Below are 16,303 nucleotides of genomic sequence, written 5' to 3'. Positions count from 1 at the left end.
GCAACACCGTCCACTTACCAGGGACAGTATAGAGGAGGTTTTCGGGGACAATATAGAGGAGGGCAATTCCCTAGAAATAGAGGGAGATTTCAAAGCCCCAAAACCCCTACTACTAAACAATGACTCACATGTCACTCACCCCCTCCACACAACACCAGTGGGGGGAAGAATAGGTCATTATTACAAAGCATGGGAGGAAATCACTACAGACACTTGGGTTCTAGCAATTATCCAACATGGTTATTGCATAGAATTTCTACAATTCCCTCCAAACATACCACCAAAAGCACAAAATTTAACAACACACCATTCCAATCTCCTGGAGATAGAAGTGCAGGCACTATTGCAAAAGAATGCAATCGAATTAGTGCCAAACACACAAATAAACACAGGAGTTTACTCACTGTACTTTCTGATACCAAAGAAGGACAAAACGCTGAGACCAATCCTAGACCTCAGAGTAGTGAACACTTTCATCAAATCAGACCACTTCCACATGGTCACACTACAAGAAGTATTGCCATTGCTAAAACTACACGACTACATGGCAACTTTAGACCTCAAGGATGCTTATTTCCATATACCAATACACCCATCGCACAGGAAATACCTAAGGTTTGTATTCAAAGGAATACATTACCAATTCAAGGTACTGCCTTTCGGATTAACAACCGCACCAAGAGTCTTTACCAAATGTCTAGCGGTAGTCGCTGCACACATAAGAAGGCAGCAAATACATGTGTTCCCATATTTGGACGACTGGCTAATCAAGGCCCATTCATTCATACAGTGCTCAAATCACACAAATCAGATCATACAAACCCTCTTCAAACTCGGGTTCACCGTCAATTTCACAAAATCCAAAATTCTGCCACGCAAGGTACAACAATACCTGGGAGCCATAATAGACACATCAAAGGGAGTAGCCACTCCAAGTCCACAAAGAATTCAAAATTTCAACACCATCATACAACGCATGTATCCAACACAAAAAATACAGGCAAAGATGGTATTACAACTCCTAGGCATGATGTCATCATGCATAGCCATTGTCCCAAACGCAAGACTGCACATGAGGCCCTTACAACAATGCCTAGCATCACAGTGGTCTCAAGCACAGGGTCACCTTCTAGATCTGGTGTTAATAGACCGCCAAACTTACCTCTCGCTTCTGTGGTGGAACAACATAAATTTAAACAAGGGGCGGCCTTTCCAAGACCCAGTGCCACAATACGTAATAACAACAGATGCTTCAATGACAGGGTGGGGAGCACACCTCGATCAACACAGCATACAAGGACAATGGAACGTACATCAAACAAAACTGCATATCAATCACCTAGAACTTCTAGCAGTTTTTCAAGCACTAAAAGCTTTCCAACCAATAATAGTTCACAAATACATTCTCGTCAAAACAGACAACATGACAACAATGTATTATCTAAACAAGCAGGGAGGGACGCACTCCACGCAGTTAAGCCTGCTAGCACAAAAAATTTGGCATTGGGCAATTCACAACCAAATTCGCCTAATTGCACAGTTTATACCAGGGATACAAAATCAACTCGCAGACAATCTCTCTCGAGATCACCAACAGGTCCACGAATGGGAAATTCACCCCCAAATTCTGAACACTTATTTCAAACTCTGGGGAACACCTCAGATAGACTTGTTTGCGACAAGGGAGAACGCAAAATGCCAAAACTTCGCATCCAGGTACCCACACAAACAATCCCAAGGCAATGCCCTATGGATGAACTGGTCAGGGATATTTGCTTACGCTTTTCCTCCTCTCCCTCTCCTTCCTTACCTGGTAAACAAACTCAGTCAAAGCAAACTCAAACTCATATTGATAGCACCAACTTGGGCAAGGCAACCCTGGTACACAACGCTGCTAGACCTATCAGTGGTACCCTGCATCAAATTGCCCAACAGGCCAGATCTGTTGACACAGCACAACCAAAAGATCAGACACCCAGATCCAGCATCGCTGAATCTAGCAATCTGGCTCCTGAAATCCTAGAATTCGGGCACTTACAACTTACCCAAGAATGTATGGAAGTCATAAAACAAGCAAGAAGGCCATCCACCAGGCACTGCTATGCAAGTAAATGGAAGAGGTTTGTTTGCTACTGCCATATTAATCAAATACAACCATTACACACAACTCCAGAACATGTAGTGGGTTACTTGCTTCACTTACAAAAATCTAACCTAGCTTTCTCTTCCATTAAGATTCACCTTGCAGCAATATCTGCATACCTGCAGACTACCTATTCAACTTCCCTATATAAAATACCAGTCATTAAAGCATTCATGGAGGGCCTTAGGAGAATTATACCACCAAGAACACCACCTGTTCCTTCATGGAACCTAAATGTTGTCCTAACTAGACTTATGGGTCCACCTTTTGAACCCATGCACTCCTGCGACATACAGTTCCTAACCTGGAAGGTGGCATTTCTCATCGCCATTACTTCCCTGAGAAGAGTAAGCGAGATTCAGGCGTTTACTATACAGGAACCTTTTATACAACTACACAAAAATAAAGTCGTCCTAAGGACCAATCCTAAATTTTTGCCAAAGGTTATTTCACCGTTCCATCTAAATCAAACAGTGGAACTTCCAGTGTTCTTTCCACAGCCAGATACCGTAGCTGAAAGGGCACTACATACATTAGATGTCAAAAGAGCATTGATGTATTACATTGACAGAACAAAAAACATCAGAAAGACTAAACAACTCTTTATTGCATTTCAAAAACCTCACGCAGGAAACCCAATTTCAAAACAAGGTATAGCCAGATGGATAGTTAAATGCATCCAAATCTGCTACCTTAAAGCTAAACGACAGCTGCCCATTACACCAAGGGCACACTCAACCAGAAAGAAAGGTGCTACCATGGCCTTTCTAGGAAACATCCCAATGCAAGAAATATGTAAGGCAGCCACATGGTCTACGCCTCACACATTCACCAAGCACTACTGTGTAGACGTGTTATCCGCACAACAAGCCACAGTAGGTCAAGCCGTATTAAGAACATTATTTCAGACTACTTCCACTCCTACAGGCTGATCCACCGCTTTTGGGGAAATAACTGCTTACTAGTCTATGCAGAACATGCGTATCTACAGCGACAGATGCCATCGAACTGAAAATGTCACTTACCCAGTGTACATCTGTTCGTGGCATCAGTCGCAGTAGATTCGCATGTGCCCACCCGCCTCCCCGGGAGCCTGTAGGTGTTTGGAAGTTACCTTCAATTATTTATATATGTATCATCTCAACCTTAAATAGGTGCATACTTAGTCACTCCATTGCATGGGCACTATTACTACAATTCAACTCCTACCTCACCCTCTGCGGGGAAAAACAATCGAAGATGGAGTCGACGCCCATGCGCAATGGAGACAAAAGGAGGAGTCACTCGGTCCCGTGACTCGAAAGACTTCTTCGAAGAAAAACAACTTGTAACACTCCGGCCCAACACCAGATGGCGAGCTATTGCAGAACATGCGAATCTACTGCGACTGATGCCACGAACAGATGTACACTGGGTAAGTGACATTTTCAATTAGTCACAGACCCACACAACGTCTACCTTTAAAACTTTGACTTTCACCCCAGGGAGAAATCATGCTGTCAGCATTTAAAATCTCTGATTTTGAGATTGGAGCCCATGCGCTGCAAACTTTACAGGCCAGTATGAACTCCACGGAAGATTGAAGCATTTAAGAAACCATAGGTGCAATTATTTTGGACGGTTCTGGTTCACTATGGTGCACTTACGGGCACCTTGAGTGCTACCAAGGGCTTCAGTTGGATGTCCAGCAGCTAGACCTCGCCATGCACTATGTGAACCCATTTAGTATCAATGATGCTAGAGCACTTCTCAACAAATTTGCCTCAGGCTTTGCTGGTCATGCCGAGCCTGGTGCTAGTCTCAGTTCCATAGGTCCTGGTTCTGGCCTTCCTCCGATTCCTTTGTTGGATCCAGAGCCTACTTTGGCTAGATCTCGACCTATGTCATGCTACAAAATAACTAAAGCGCATCCCGTAGCTCGGGAGGATAACCCTACTGTTCCCTTGCCTCATCACCTGTACTATCTAAGGCTGAATGCCTTTTTCAGTTCTGACTTCGATTGTGTTCTGACTCAGCACACTTCCTTGCAGTAAAGATGAAGATGAAAAAAATTGCTGATATTGGTCTCAAAATCACCCTCTAGAAAGCTGTGGTTTGAAAACTTCAACAGAAAAAGATTTGCATGCGTCCGTGCCCCCACCCCCACTGAAGACTGTGCATCTTTTGCAGTGGTTGAATGCAGGGCTACAAGGTTTTTGTATTTACAGTTGATCAAAATGAAGACCTGAACAAATTTACTATATGCAATCCTGCAGCCTGGTCCCTCAACTACTGAGTTTTACTGCCCTTTAACTGAGGCCCTTGGGGCTACCTTGCCCAAACTGTGTTAAGCACCACCTTTGAGCCACAAGATTGCTTGACACCACAGGCCTATTCCTGTGGACCCTTTCTGTCACAGCGTCCAATTCGGAAGAGTCTTATTCGTTCTTTCAGTCTTCAGTAAGCAGGATGAACACTAAGGTCCTGATTCATAAAAGTAACTTTACAATGTAAATTTACTTCAGCAATGTAACTTACATGGCTCCACCGAAATGAAAGACCTTACGACTATTCACGAAGCTAACTTACACTTTTGAGTAATTTACATGTGTAATTTATTCTTGCACTTTTCAGTAACTTACCACTCAGATTTTGTGAATAGCCAAAAGTAATAATGTTTCCCAAAAGCGTAAGAGTAACTTACACGTGTAAATTACTCCAAAGTATAAGTTACCTTTGTCAGTAGCCCCGGGCCCATCAGTTTGAAGAAGACATATAATTGTCACTCAAAAGTGTATGTTACCTTTGTGAATTAGGCCCTAATACTTTCCATGCTGCTCCTTCGGATGGGGGATCCAAAAAGATTGATGCTCTAAGTGAAAGGTTTATTTCTTCTTCCAGTTTGGCACTGTGTTCATTGAACACTCTATGCCTGTTGGTACTGTATACCTAAGCACTTTGGGGCTTTGGAGGGCAAGATTTGCCCACCCTCCATGAGGGCTTTCGGATTTATTTTGCTCAAACCATTCTTGACAGCCAAGATTTGACCAACTACATCTTTAGGGCCAGCCTCAAACTACAGACTAAGTGTACCGTGCCATGGGCATTTGCATTGTTGTTACACAACATGTTTGGTTGCATGCTAGCTGCTCCTCTGGAGATGCCTAGGTGTAATTTATGGACATGCCGTTGAGGGATCTAGGCTCTTTCGAGCAAAGGCTAATTTGGCTTTGGAGTGATTTTAGGATAGCCGGGCTACAGCCCACTCCCTGGGACTACTTTCCTGTGCTCACCAGTTTCACCAAAATTACATAAATTTTCACAGGGTACTTGAAGGGATTTGCTTAGGGACAATGTCATTTTTTGTGGCTCCAGTAGGAGAGATCGTGGCAAAGGCTGTGACCTTGAGCAGATACTGCAGTCATCAGCCTCTTCCTCACCAGTGACTTATGCCACCAAACTTCTTTAGTCTGCCCTCTAAGGGTGATATGGACTGCAAGGTGACAGTCTGATTTTGCCTGCCTGGCTGGCATGCAATTACTTCAACCCAGTGGGTTCTTCATCTAGTTTAGTTTTGGTTAGGCCCTCCCAGATTTGTCAACCCTGTCACATGTTTCTACAGTCTGTGATCAGACTTCAATGGAGAATGATGCTATTTTAGCCAGCAAAGTCCAGCCACTACTTGCCAAAGGTATGACTGAAATAGTATCCAAGGTGGAGAGAGGCACAGGATGTTACTCCTGATGCTTCTTGACCCCATATAAGGATAGAGGGTTGACCCTGGTAGTGAATCTCAGGCATCTGAGCACCATCCCCAGGATGGATGCTAACGTCAGCTGAGGTTCTAACAGCCTAGGATTCCAGGGACTTTGTGTCCTTGGGTTTTTCATTGCTGTCTCCATCAGTGAACAAAAATCCCATCATCAATTGGTGCATCACATTCCCTTTATAGGTACCTTCCTGGACACAATTACTTTCAAGTCCTTTCCACCTTTGCTGTGAGCCTGTCACATTTAGTCTATGATCTCGATCTTGCATGTTCACACCTTGGTTTCAGCCCAGATGGTTCTGAAGCTTCTTAGTCCCCTGGATTTGTGTATTCTACTAGCACCTCATGCTTGTTGGCATATGCGGGCTCAGTAGTGAAACCTTTGCCCTTTAATGGGCTCAACACAGGGGTTGATTCTTGGGAAATAGTGGTGGATGGCAGATGCCAAATGACATGCAGTACACAATTAAACTATTAGAGCTGTGCACCATCTTTCTGGTGCTCAGTGCTTTTATGTCTTCCATCAGGGGCAGGCCATTCCAGGTTCTAACAAACGAGACTGTCATGTTTCTGTTTGAAAATTTGGTTGTGTCTGGATTCCCCTAGGATCTCCATTACTGTCTGTCTCTTGTGAGTCCCCCGAACCTCAGGGTGGGCAAACTAAGCAGCCCACTCTTTTGCTGATAACGAATGGTGCTTGTTTCCAGAGGTAGCTAAGGGTTCCAGCCCATTTTGATAACCCTATCTTGGGCTCTGGGTATCTAGAATCCAATCGTCCTCGCTCTGACCATCTGCCTGTACTTCAGCTGCCTCTTTGCATGGACCTACAGTCCCAGGAGAGCAGATTTCTGACCCTGAACATCCACAATCCACAACTTGATGTGAATCAACTGAGTGACCGTGACTTGAAGCCACAGATGGTGGATATGATTTTGACTGCTCACTTTCCATCCACCTTGTCCATTCACTTTGAATGCTCATCTGAGTTTATCTGTTATGAAGACAGACAGGTTACTCCTCTTCAAGTCAAGCTGTCTAACATTCTGGGTTTTTTTTGTCTCTGGCCCAGCAAGACTTTGTTGTGTAGTCTATTAAAATGTACTTATCAGCGCTTTTGGCCTTTGTTGGTTTGCCTGATCAGCCCTTGTTGAAGTCACCTCTTGTGGTGCATTTCTTAAAAGGGCTTTCATATATTTTTCCCTCTGCCCCCTTTATTATTATACAGTGGGACCTTAATTTGATCCTTACCTTTTTGATGTGCATACCAATTGAGCCTATGGAGAGGTGCACCCTAATACTCTTGTACCTTGGTCAAATGAGGGTTTCTAACTGCCATCAATTCTGCTAATTTCATCAGTGAACGGCAGGAACTTTAAGCTCAACGTAGTATACCACCTGTTTCCTCTGTTTCGAAATAAAACATCCTTTCTCCCGAAAGTGGGCAGTCCATCACAGGTTCCACATTCTGCTACATCCTTCTAAGGAGGAGAGACTACACCCATTTGGATCATATGAGGGTCGGATTCACTGGTGAATAGATAGGAAAAGCTGTCCAGAAACATTCTTTAGTAAAATGAATTGTGAAAAGGAGAATTCTGAGGTCCTTTGAGCCCATTCCACATGGACGGGCCTGCGGCTACTTCCCTGTCTAAAGTTGTTTGATGCTAGACATTTGACTAGCTGCTACATGGTTCTCTGTACTTAACTTCACCATGCACTACTGCATCGACTCTTGGGTCATTAGTATGGTCATCTTCCTTTTCGCTATTGCAGCGCTTTCTGGAGTGAAGAGGCTGCTTCACCTGCCACCTATTGGGCCGATAATGCTTCAGTTTGATTCAAAGGGTGAGAAGCCTGTGGTTAGAAGTCAAATTTACTTACATTTGCTAATGCTCTTTATGGTGGATAACCTAATAACCCCAGATTACTCACTGCATACCTGCCTGTTCTGTGAAGTTGACTAAATATTTAAGGTCCCAGGTTCTATTTCGCAGTGTCAACATCTTAATTGTCAGATGATTCACATTCAAGGGCGCAGACACTTTCTGTTGATAAACTGACGTCAGCTTGAATCGATAGACCTCAATGCATCCCCATGTTGTCACTTCCTTGTGCCTATTGTGTTTATTCAGTTTGGTGGTGAAAGGTCATTCATTTCTAGCTTTAGCCCCCTTTCAAGCAAGCTCCGATTTGAGTGTCCAGAAATCTGCACGTTCAGTCATGGCATTCACATGGTAGATACTGATTGCAAGGGCAGTAGCTTTCAGAGAAGAACTCCCATAGATTTGTGGAGTGTATTGATTGGTTGGCATGTGTTTTTTGTTTCGTTGGCTTATTTTTAGAAAACCCGTGCCTATCACAGATTACAAGATGATGTCCCGCCAAAGGTGAAGCAAAGGAGACTTGATGAACTCGTCACTGTCTTTAGACAAGAAGCCTCCAAAGTCAACATGAAGGCTGTGGGCAGCACTCAGCTCATACTGGTGGAGGGAGTAAGTAAAACCTGAAAATGCACTATACACACAGATTGGCAAAAAAAAACGCCTCACAGAAACAGGGTGGACAGATGTTCTAGTCCATTATTTATGCAACACAAATGAAACATCTAAATATTGTTGTAAGGCAGTAAAATTGATCACAGGTCTCTTTCTACAAATAAGGAAAGAATACAAACAGACAGACTAATTGAAAGAGCTGATACGGGTTATGCAGAGAATCATGTGGGTCTGCGCTGCTGTGCAACACCTTTATATAACATTAACAAATCCAAATAGCTCGCAAGGAGCTATTTGGCTTTGTTAACTTTTTTTGGGGCCAAATTGCAAGAGCATTAGCTACCTCATGTGTATTGCTTGCGCAACACTTATTTTACAGTTTGTTGACTTTCCTGGCACTCTTCTTTCCAGCCTCATAATTTGTCACTGTAGGCCTGGCATAATTTCTGTTCGTCTCTGTGTAGCAGGGACCAGGCCCTCATGAATTAAACTTAATCATTGCCCGCCCGCTGCTCCAATCGTTTTTGAGGTACTATTTTGTTTGTTTTAACTTCTGGTGCCCTACAAACAGAAGCCATGTGACTGGCAAAAATGTGTCCAGCAGAAAAACAAAATTGCAGTTTTATTTTCTATAGCTAACTTTCTTTTATTGTGCCAAGTCTTCTTTTCTCACTTTGCACTCATGTTTTGTTTTGCTTTTACTGATGAGCATTGTTCTCAAATGATGACAGTTATCTTGTTCTACAAATTGTAAAGCAACATTATTTCTTTGCTGTGTGTATTCAAAACAGTGTTTTAACACATAATAATGCAGTACACCCCAATCCACCTCCAATCAAAGCTAATCCACCCCACATCATTCCACCCCAGACCAATCCACTCCACCTCACTCAATACAATCCACTTACCCCAATCCAATCCAATTCACTCTAATCTTGCCACTCCAGTCTGCCCCACTCTGATCCACTCCAGTTTGCCCAACTCCAATTCAAAACAATCAGCCCCAATCTAATTCAAAGCAATCTGCCCCACTCTAATCTACCCCAGTCCAATCCAAATCAATCTGCGCCCTCTAATCTGCCCTACTCCAGTCCAAAATAATTGACCCTAGTCCAGTCTGCCCCACTCCAATCCAAAACAATCTGCCCCACTCCAATCCACAACAGTCTGTCGTAATTTGACTCTTGCTTTAGGCAAGACTGCTGGTTTAAGGATGATAGTACTTATGTTTGTAGGTGACTAGGCCAATCCTACAACAAGCCACAACTGTCGTCCCAACCCTCCCGGCTCACAAGTAGTAACTCACCAGAACTCTAAACCTAAACAGTAAAAGGAGATTTGTGGCAGCCTTTACGCATGGACTCGAGTGTGACATCTCAGGAAGGTCATGGTTAAAGGGAGATTACCCCTTTCTCACATGAACAACATATCTCAGTCACACACAGGCAATGAAGGAGATGTAGTAATGTTCCAATAGGTTTTATTAACAAGGCTGCAATCTAGAATAAGTTGAATGGGCTGCAATGATTAGGAAAATGAAGAATGCAAGAAACAGAATGGTAAAAACAGGAGTCATGAATACAAAGACCCCCACCATCTTGCAATACCATGTAATATGAAATAGACGTAAAGTATTCTTTAATACCCTAGCATGATGAACCTAATCTCTAACCTAGGGAGAGCTAGGTGTGTTAAACCTAATCTGCCAGTACCATGTCCATGAGAAGAGCCCCCAACCCTCATTACCTTGGAATAAGGTCTCTAGATCAGACTCCGTGGGGACACGAAGTCTAGGTCAGCATCAAGGCGACGTGTAGCACAGATAGTGTCAATGGAATCTGGTAGGAATCCCTCTGATTATATTGTCTGTGTGAGATGTATTTATTCAGACCTAGTAGGACCCCTGACGCAGGTATGTTCCCAAACAATGCATAAGAAAGCATGCTTGGGGCAGCAATTATATAAACAATTCCCTGAAAAGGTACATTATGTTACTGTCACTCGAAAGTGGGAAAGTACATGATGTAAATACCTACATATCTCATTTATCTTTAACGCTGATAGTGATGCATTTGCAGAGTGGCACTGATAACGAGAAACTACAATATCTTCCTAACTATAAACATGGCAGCCATCTTGGAAAAAATAATTAAATAAATGTGCTTAAACAGAGCAAGCTAAGTAGGTTAAAAGTCACTAGGTGACAGATTCACAGGCCTGCAAGCCAAAGGCTAAGCTAAACTCCTGATTCCCATTAAAACTAAATAGGATCCACTACAAATCTGCAGCACTCCAATCTGCTGCACTCCAGTCCAAAACGATCTGCCCCACTCCAGTCCAAAACAATCTGCCCCACTCCCGTCTGCCTCACTCAAGTCCAAAGCAATGTGCCCCAATCCAGTCTGCCCCACTCAAATCCAAAACAATCTGCCCCACTCCAATCTCCCCTTACTCCTATCCAACACAGTCTGCTCACTCCAGTCCAAACCAATCTACCCCACTCCAATCCAAAACAATGTGCCCAACTCCAATCTGCCCCAATCAAAAGTAGTCTGCCCTACTTCAGTCTGCCACACTCAATCCAAAACAAGCTGCCCACTCCAATCCAAAACAATTTGCCGCATTCCAATCCAAAAGAATCTGCCCCTCTCCATTCCAAACCAAAACAATCTACCCCACTCAAATCTGTCCCACCCCACTCCAATCCAAAACAATCTATCCCACTCTAATCTGCACACTCCAGTCCACCCCTTCAATCCATCTCAATCCACCACCTCAAATCCATCCCACCCTACTCCAGTCCAATCCACTTCAACCCAGTCCACCCTACTCCAGTCCAATCCACCTACCCCAATCCAACCACCACACTTCAGTCCATCCAATCCAATCCCCTTTAATCCATCCCACTCCAGTTCAGTCCACTCCACCTTAATTCACCCCACTCCAACCCACCTTAATCCACCCCACTTCAGTCCAGTCAACTGTATTCCACCCCACTCAAATCCTGTCCACTCCAATCTAGTCCACCCCAAATAAATCCACCCTGTTTCAAAAGATTCCACTTAATTCCAACCCAATCCACTACACTCTAATGCAGCCCACCCCACTCCAATCCCTCCACCCTAATCCAATCCACCTCAATCCATTCCACACCACCTCAGTCCAGTCCATCCACCCAATCCTTTGCATCCAACCCTACATCAATCCAGTCCCATTCCAATCGACTCCAGTACACCCCACTTGATGCAATCCACTTCACTCCAATCCACCCCACTGTAATCAAATCCACCTCACCCCATGCCTGTCCAGTCCACCCCACTCCAATCCCCACCAATCAATCTATTTCACCCACTCCAATCCATTCCAAACCACTCCACCCCACTCCAGTGCACCCCACCCCACTTAAAACCACCCCAATCCAAACCACCCCAACCCATTCCCCTGCCTCATTTCAGTCCACCCCACTTCAATCCAGTCCAGCCCACCTCACTCAGTGTGCACATCACATACAAATCAATCACATGTATATAGTTGAATTGTATGCTGTACAGCATGGCTAAACCGTGAGATGCACAAATCGCTGGATAGCGGTCCTATAGGGCTGTTTTACTATTAATTATATATCTGTTTCAATAGTGATCTCTCTTGTATGGGGATGCGTAAATTCAAAATGCAGTGTTCATGTATGTTGCCTTATAGTGATTTTGTCAGGCTTGTTTTCTCCTCAGCCCAGCAAACGCTCTTTAACGGATCTGTGTGGTCGAAATGATGGCAATGTAAAGGTGATATTTCCTGACAGAGAGGTGGAAGATGAACACTCAGGAGCTGCATCTCGTGCTAAACCAGGGGACTATGTATTGGTGAAGGTAAATAAATATTTTGTAATCTTCTGTCTTGATCCGTATTAATTTCAAATGAAGGAGTTTAGCGACGGTTTGCTACAAGAGAGGGGCTCCACACTCAAGGGGGCAGAGCTCCCGCAAAAACGAATTCAGTCAAAATCTCCCCTTCGAGGTTCACTCAGTAAGCTCACTCATCTGAGAAACTTCATTCTGCCTTATCAAACATATGGACTCCTTGGTTTCCTGTCCATGAATTTAACTTTTTCAGCACCACTGGAAATTCCAGGATGTAAGGACCATTAATCTCACAAAGAAAACATTTTTTACACTTTTTATCAAATGGATAATGAGAAGCTTTTCTGCTACGAGCTGGTAAATTGTCTCACCAAGTGTAACTGCAATTAAAACAACGACAATATACGGCACGAACAATAAAAAAGTTTAGAAATAATATTACAAGCATGGTTTAGGAGAGACACATAAGGCAACCCCTCTCTGTCTTTATCAGTACTAATCTGTTAAGCTCATGATTCAAGACACATGACGTTTCCAGTAGCTGTATGTTGTATCTCAAAGTCCATCAGATTTAGTTAAGACCTCGTGGCTTTGTGCAAATATCGACCACCTTCATAGTACTGATAAAGACATAGGAGGATTGTCTTATGTGTCTCTCTTAAGGCATGTTTTTAATAGTATTGTTTCTTAATATTTGTTTGCGCCATAAATTGTTGTTTTTAGTTGCAGTTACACTTGGTGGAACAACTTACCAGCTGTTGGCAGTAAAGCTTGTCATTACCCATTTCATAAAAAGTGTAAAAAAAATATTTCTTTGTGAAATCAAAGGTCCTTACAACCCGACATCTCCTGTGGTGCTGAAAATGTAAATGTATTGGTAGAAAACAAAGGCGCCTGTATGTGTGATAAAGCAGAATGAATGTTCCCACATAAATGACCTTAATTACTGAACCTCCAAGGGGAAAGTGTGACTGAATATGTCTTTTTTCATTCAACACAAGAGGCACAATCCCCCTGGACAACGTTTTTACTTTTAATTCACTTATTTTTCCAAGTACTCTTTTTACAATGTTTGCCTTTCACAGCATGTTAATTACCTAAATTTTTCGCTAAAATATGTACTTTATAATGTGCCAAAAATGGCCCTTTCACTTAAACACCTACATTAGGCATTGAACTGATAAACAGTATAACTTACTATAATAGAAAGAATTTTGTGGACTTGACAACTCAGATTTGTTTTACTGACATGCCTAAAGTTGTACAGAAGTTGAGTATATTGCAAACTTCAATCTTCTTTGTGGACAGTGAGTTATTTATTATTCAACAAGACGTAGGAGTCACATTGTGCGTCACTGAGTTTCTCTATTTTGACACCTATGAAACATCTTAAAGTAGTTTATAATTTTTGTGGGTTGAGTAGTTTAGACTAAGATGTCTTTTTAAGATTTTCAGGACTAAAGTATTTATACAACTTCCAAGTCTCAAACTTAATTAAATACATTAAAAGGGAGGAAATATTGCTTTCTAAAGCCACAATCTATACAAAAACTTTGAATTCAAACCTGCACCCATGCACAAAAAATGATCTATTTTACAATTCTTAGAAAATACTGTATTGTTCCCCATCAGGACAGAATCTCATTCCTCTACCTTAAAATACATTTAAGATTACTTGGCATGTAAATCTGGAGCAAGGCATTGATGTGGTGTCGGCCTACCACCATTTGATTTCCCAAAAAACTCTCAAATTTGTCATGAAATCGTTTGCCTATAAATATTGTTTAGCTTGCTATCTTAATCCCTTGTATCTTTGTCTTTCTGTTGAAAAGTGGTTAATGAGACTGAGAAAAAATTCCTCGATGGGTTTCAGCAACTCAGCACTTTCTTTTAACGTGTAACATTGTTTCAACCTTTGGTCAAACATGATAAATGATCTGTTTAGATTGTAAACCAATAACATTCGCCGAAACTGTGAGTATTGAATCTCAATATCATCTTTAAAATAAACAACTAATCCCATGCAGTTGAGATACTTTTTCAGCTAGTAGATTACCAGTAACATCCTGTAATTCCTTCATGGTCAAGGGTAAATTAAAAACTTCCCATTCCAGTGAATAAGAACACATTTTGTCAGAGTAATCTATTAGTTGGCCCCTATTCCCATAGTGTCAAGCCTCTCTTGTCCCTCGTTTCCAAAATATTATTCTCTGAAAATATATGACACGATCTCTTTTTTATACAGTTTTTGCTCAGTGGCTTGCCTGCAATATGATCCCATTAAATCCCATCATTTAAATAACTCATGGGACCGCACTTCTTTTTGCAGTGGGCCGCAAACTTCACCTCCACTGATATCATCCAACAAGGCTGAAATATTACCAGAGCTGCTAGTGTTCACATGCAGAGGGAATTTGTCCTAGCTGTTTAGACTAGCTAGTTACTTAGGGGCTGGGCTAAGGCTGATTTGCATATAGTTTGCCTGCAGCAAATAATGTTGGATTGGAATGTAGCCCAGGATAATTACTAATGGCTCAGAATAATTTAAGAAATCTGTTCATTATATTTTTGTTTTCTTGTTAAGACACCCTAAGTGCAACAGATTTACAATCCTTAGTCATTGTCCCATGGCTGAGTTTAATTCAAACATCTTAGCCCCTTATATTTTTGTTGTTCTGTTTGTAACTACTTGCCACCATTTCAATCAACACTTGTTTATTACCATCCACCATATAAGTCCTGTCCACAATTTGGTGTTAACCCTTAAGAGAATTTGTTTTTGAAATAATTATTAAGTAAACACAAATAACAAACTCTACTACTTTGTAGACAAAGTCTCTCAAGTTCCTTATTTCACGAATCAGGTAAGAAGAATTTTTTCATTTGTTACTAGTATGCATAAGGGTTAACTATTAATCCATTTAGTGCGCTGCTCTGACAAAAAAATCAACTATTGCTGTCAACTTTTCTTTTCTAGTTTTATTATTTGTTTCCATTTTATAATTACAAAAAATCCCTGAATAAGCATAGACAAATCCAAAAGGTCTGGCGCTGGCCTGCAGCCTTTTGGTAATTATTTTCTTGTTTTGTTATGCTTTCTGCAAACACTTATTGTTTGGGAAACTGCCGGGCCCTCATTAAATATATATAAAAAAAATCAGAAGCTTATTAAGGCCCGCAGAAGTTGGGAGGAAGAAAGGTGGGCTGTACTTCTGGATTCTGCTAGAGCGAATGATACCTCTAAGTTTTGGAAGCTGATCTCAAATGATAGTGGTGAATCGCACCCCCTGCATGGTACTTCGATCCTCCCTGCAACATGGATAAAACACTTCGGGTCACTTTATGCAGGGGTGGATGCTCCATACTCCGGGGCATCGGTGGAAAACGGGAAACCCAATTTACCCCCAATCACATTTACCTTAGCAGAAACTAAGGCAGCAATAACTTTCTTGAAGGGGGGCAAGACCCCGGGTCTTGACAAAATTCCAGGCGACCTCTACAAATCAAATCCTGATATCTGGGCCCCTTATTTGAATCTGGTCTGTAATACGGTCGCCGCGGGAGCACCCATCCCCCGGACATGGAAGAGAGCTGAGATAGTTCCCATTTTAAAAAAAGGTAGTCCTAGTGACCCCTTTAATTTCCGTCCAATTTGTCTACTCAATAATTTACAAAAACTGTTTGCAAGGCAGATTTTGTTTCATCTTGATGAGTGGATTATAGAGAATTGTGCTATTTCTGATCTTCAGGCAGGGTTCAGACCAGCGGTCAGCACAATAGATCAGGTTCTTAGCAATTAAATGGAAGATGTTGGATGTTGGAGGTGGGAACCTATATGTGGTTTTTGTAGATCTGAGAGCGGCTTTCGATCTGGCCCCTAGGAACAAACTTTGGCTTACATTATCGAACATGGGTGTTCCTAAGGGCCTCTTAGATCTTATAATCCAACTCCACGAAAGCACTTTTGCTCAGATAAGGTGTGGCAAAGATGGTGAAATAACATTCCCAGTTCCGATTGAAAGAGGAGTTCGGCAAGGCTGTGTTTTGGCTCCTACCCTCT

At 42.3% G+C, this 16,303-nt stretch overlaps 1 protein-coding gene across 2 annotated transcripts in view; it reads left to right on the top strand.

The window, feature by feature from the left end:
* The window catches only part of CDK5RAP1 (CDK5 regulatory subunit associated protein 1), a 172,417-nt gene that overhangs the window by 135,252 nt on the left and 20,862 nt on the right, over positions 1-16,303 (top strand). For both annotated transcript variants that reach the window (XM_069243680.1, XM_069243681.1), the window contains exons 12-13: positions 8,234-8,383; positions 12,115-12,252. In XM_069243680.1, the coding sequence (XP_069099781.1) occupies positions 8,234-8,383; positions 12,115-12,252 (288 nt within the window). The remainder of the gene's footprint in view (positions 1-8,233; positions 8,384-12,114; positions 12,253-16,303) is intronic.

Source organism: Pleurodeles waltl, chromosome 7 (genome assembly GCF_031143425.1).
Source record: "Pleurodeles waltl isolate 20211129_DDA chromosome 7, aPleWal1.hap1.20221129, whole genome shotgun sequence".
In the NCBI taxonomy this organism is placed as follows: Eukaryota; Metazoa; Chordata; class Amphibia; order Caudata; family Salamandridae; genus Pleurodeles; species Pleurodeles waltl.
The sequence above is the reverse complement of the archived record's forward strand: the minus strand, read 5'-3'. Positions and strand labels throughout refer to the sequence as shown.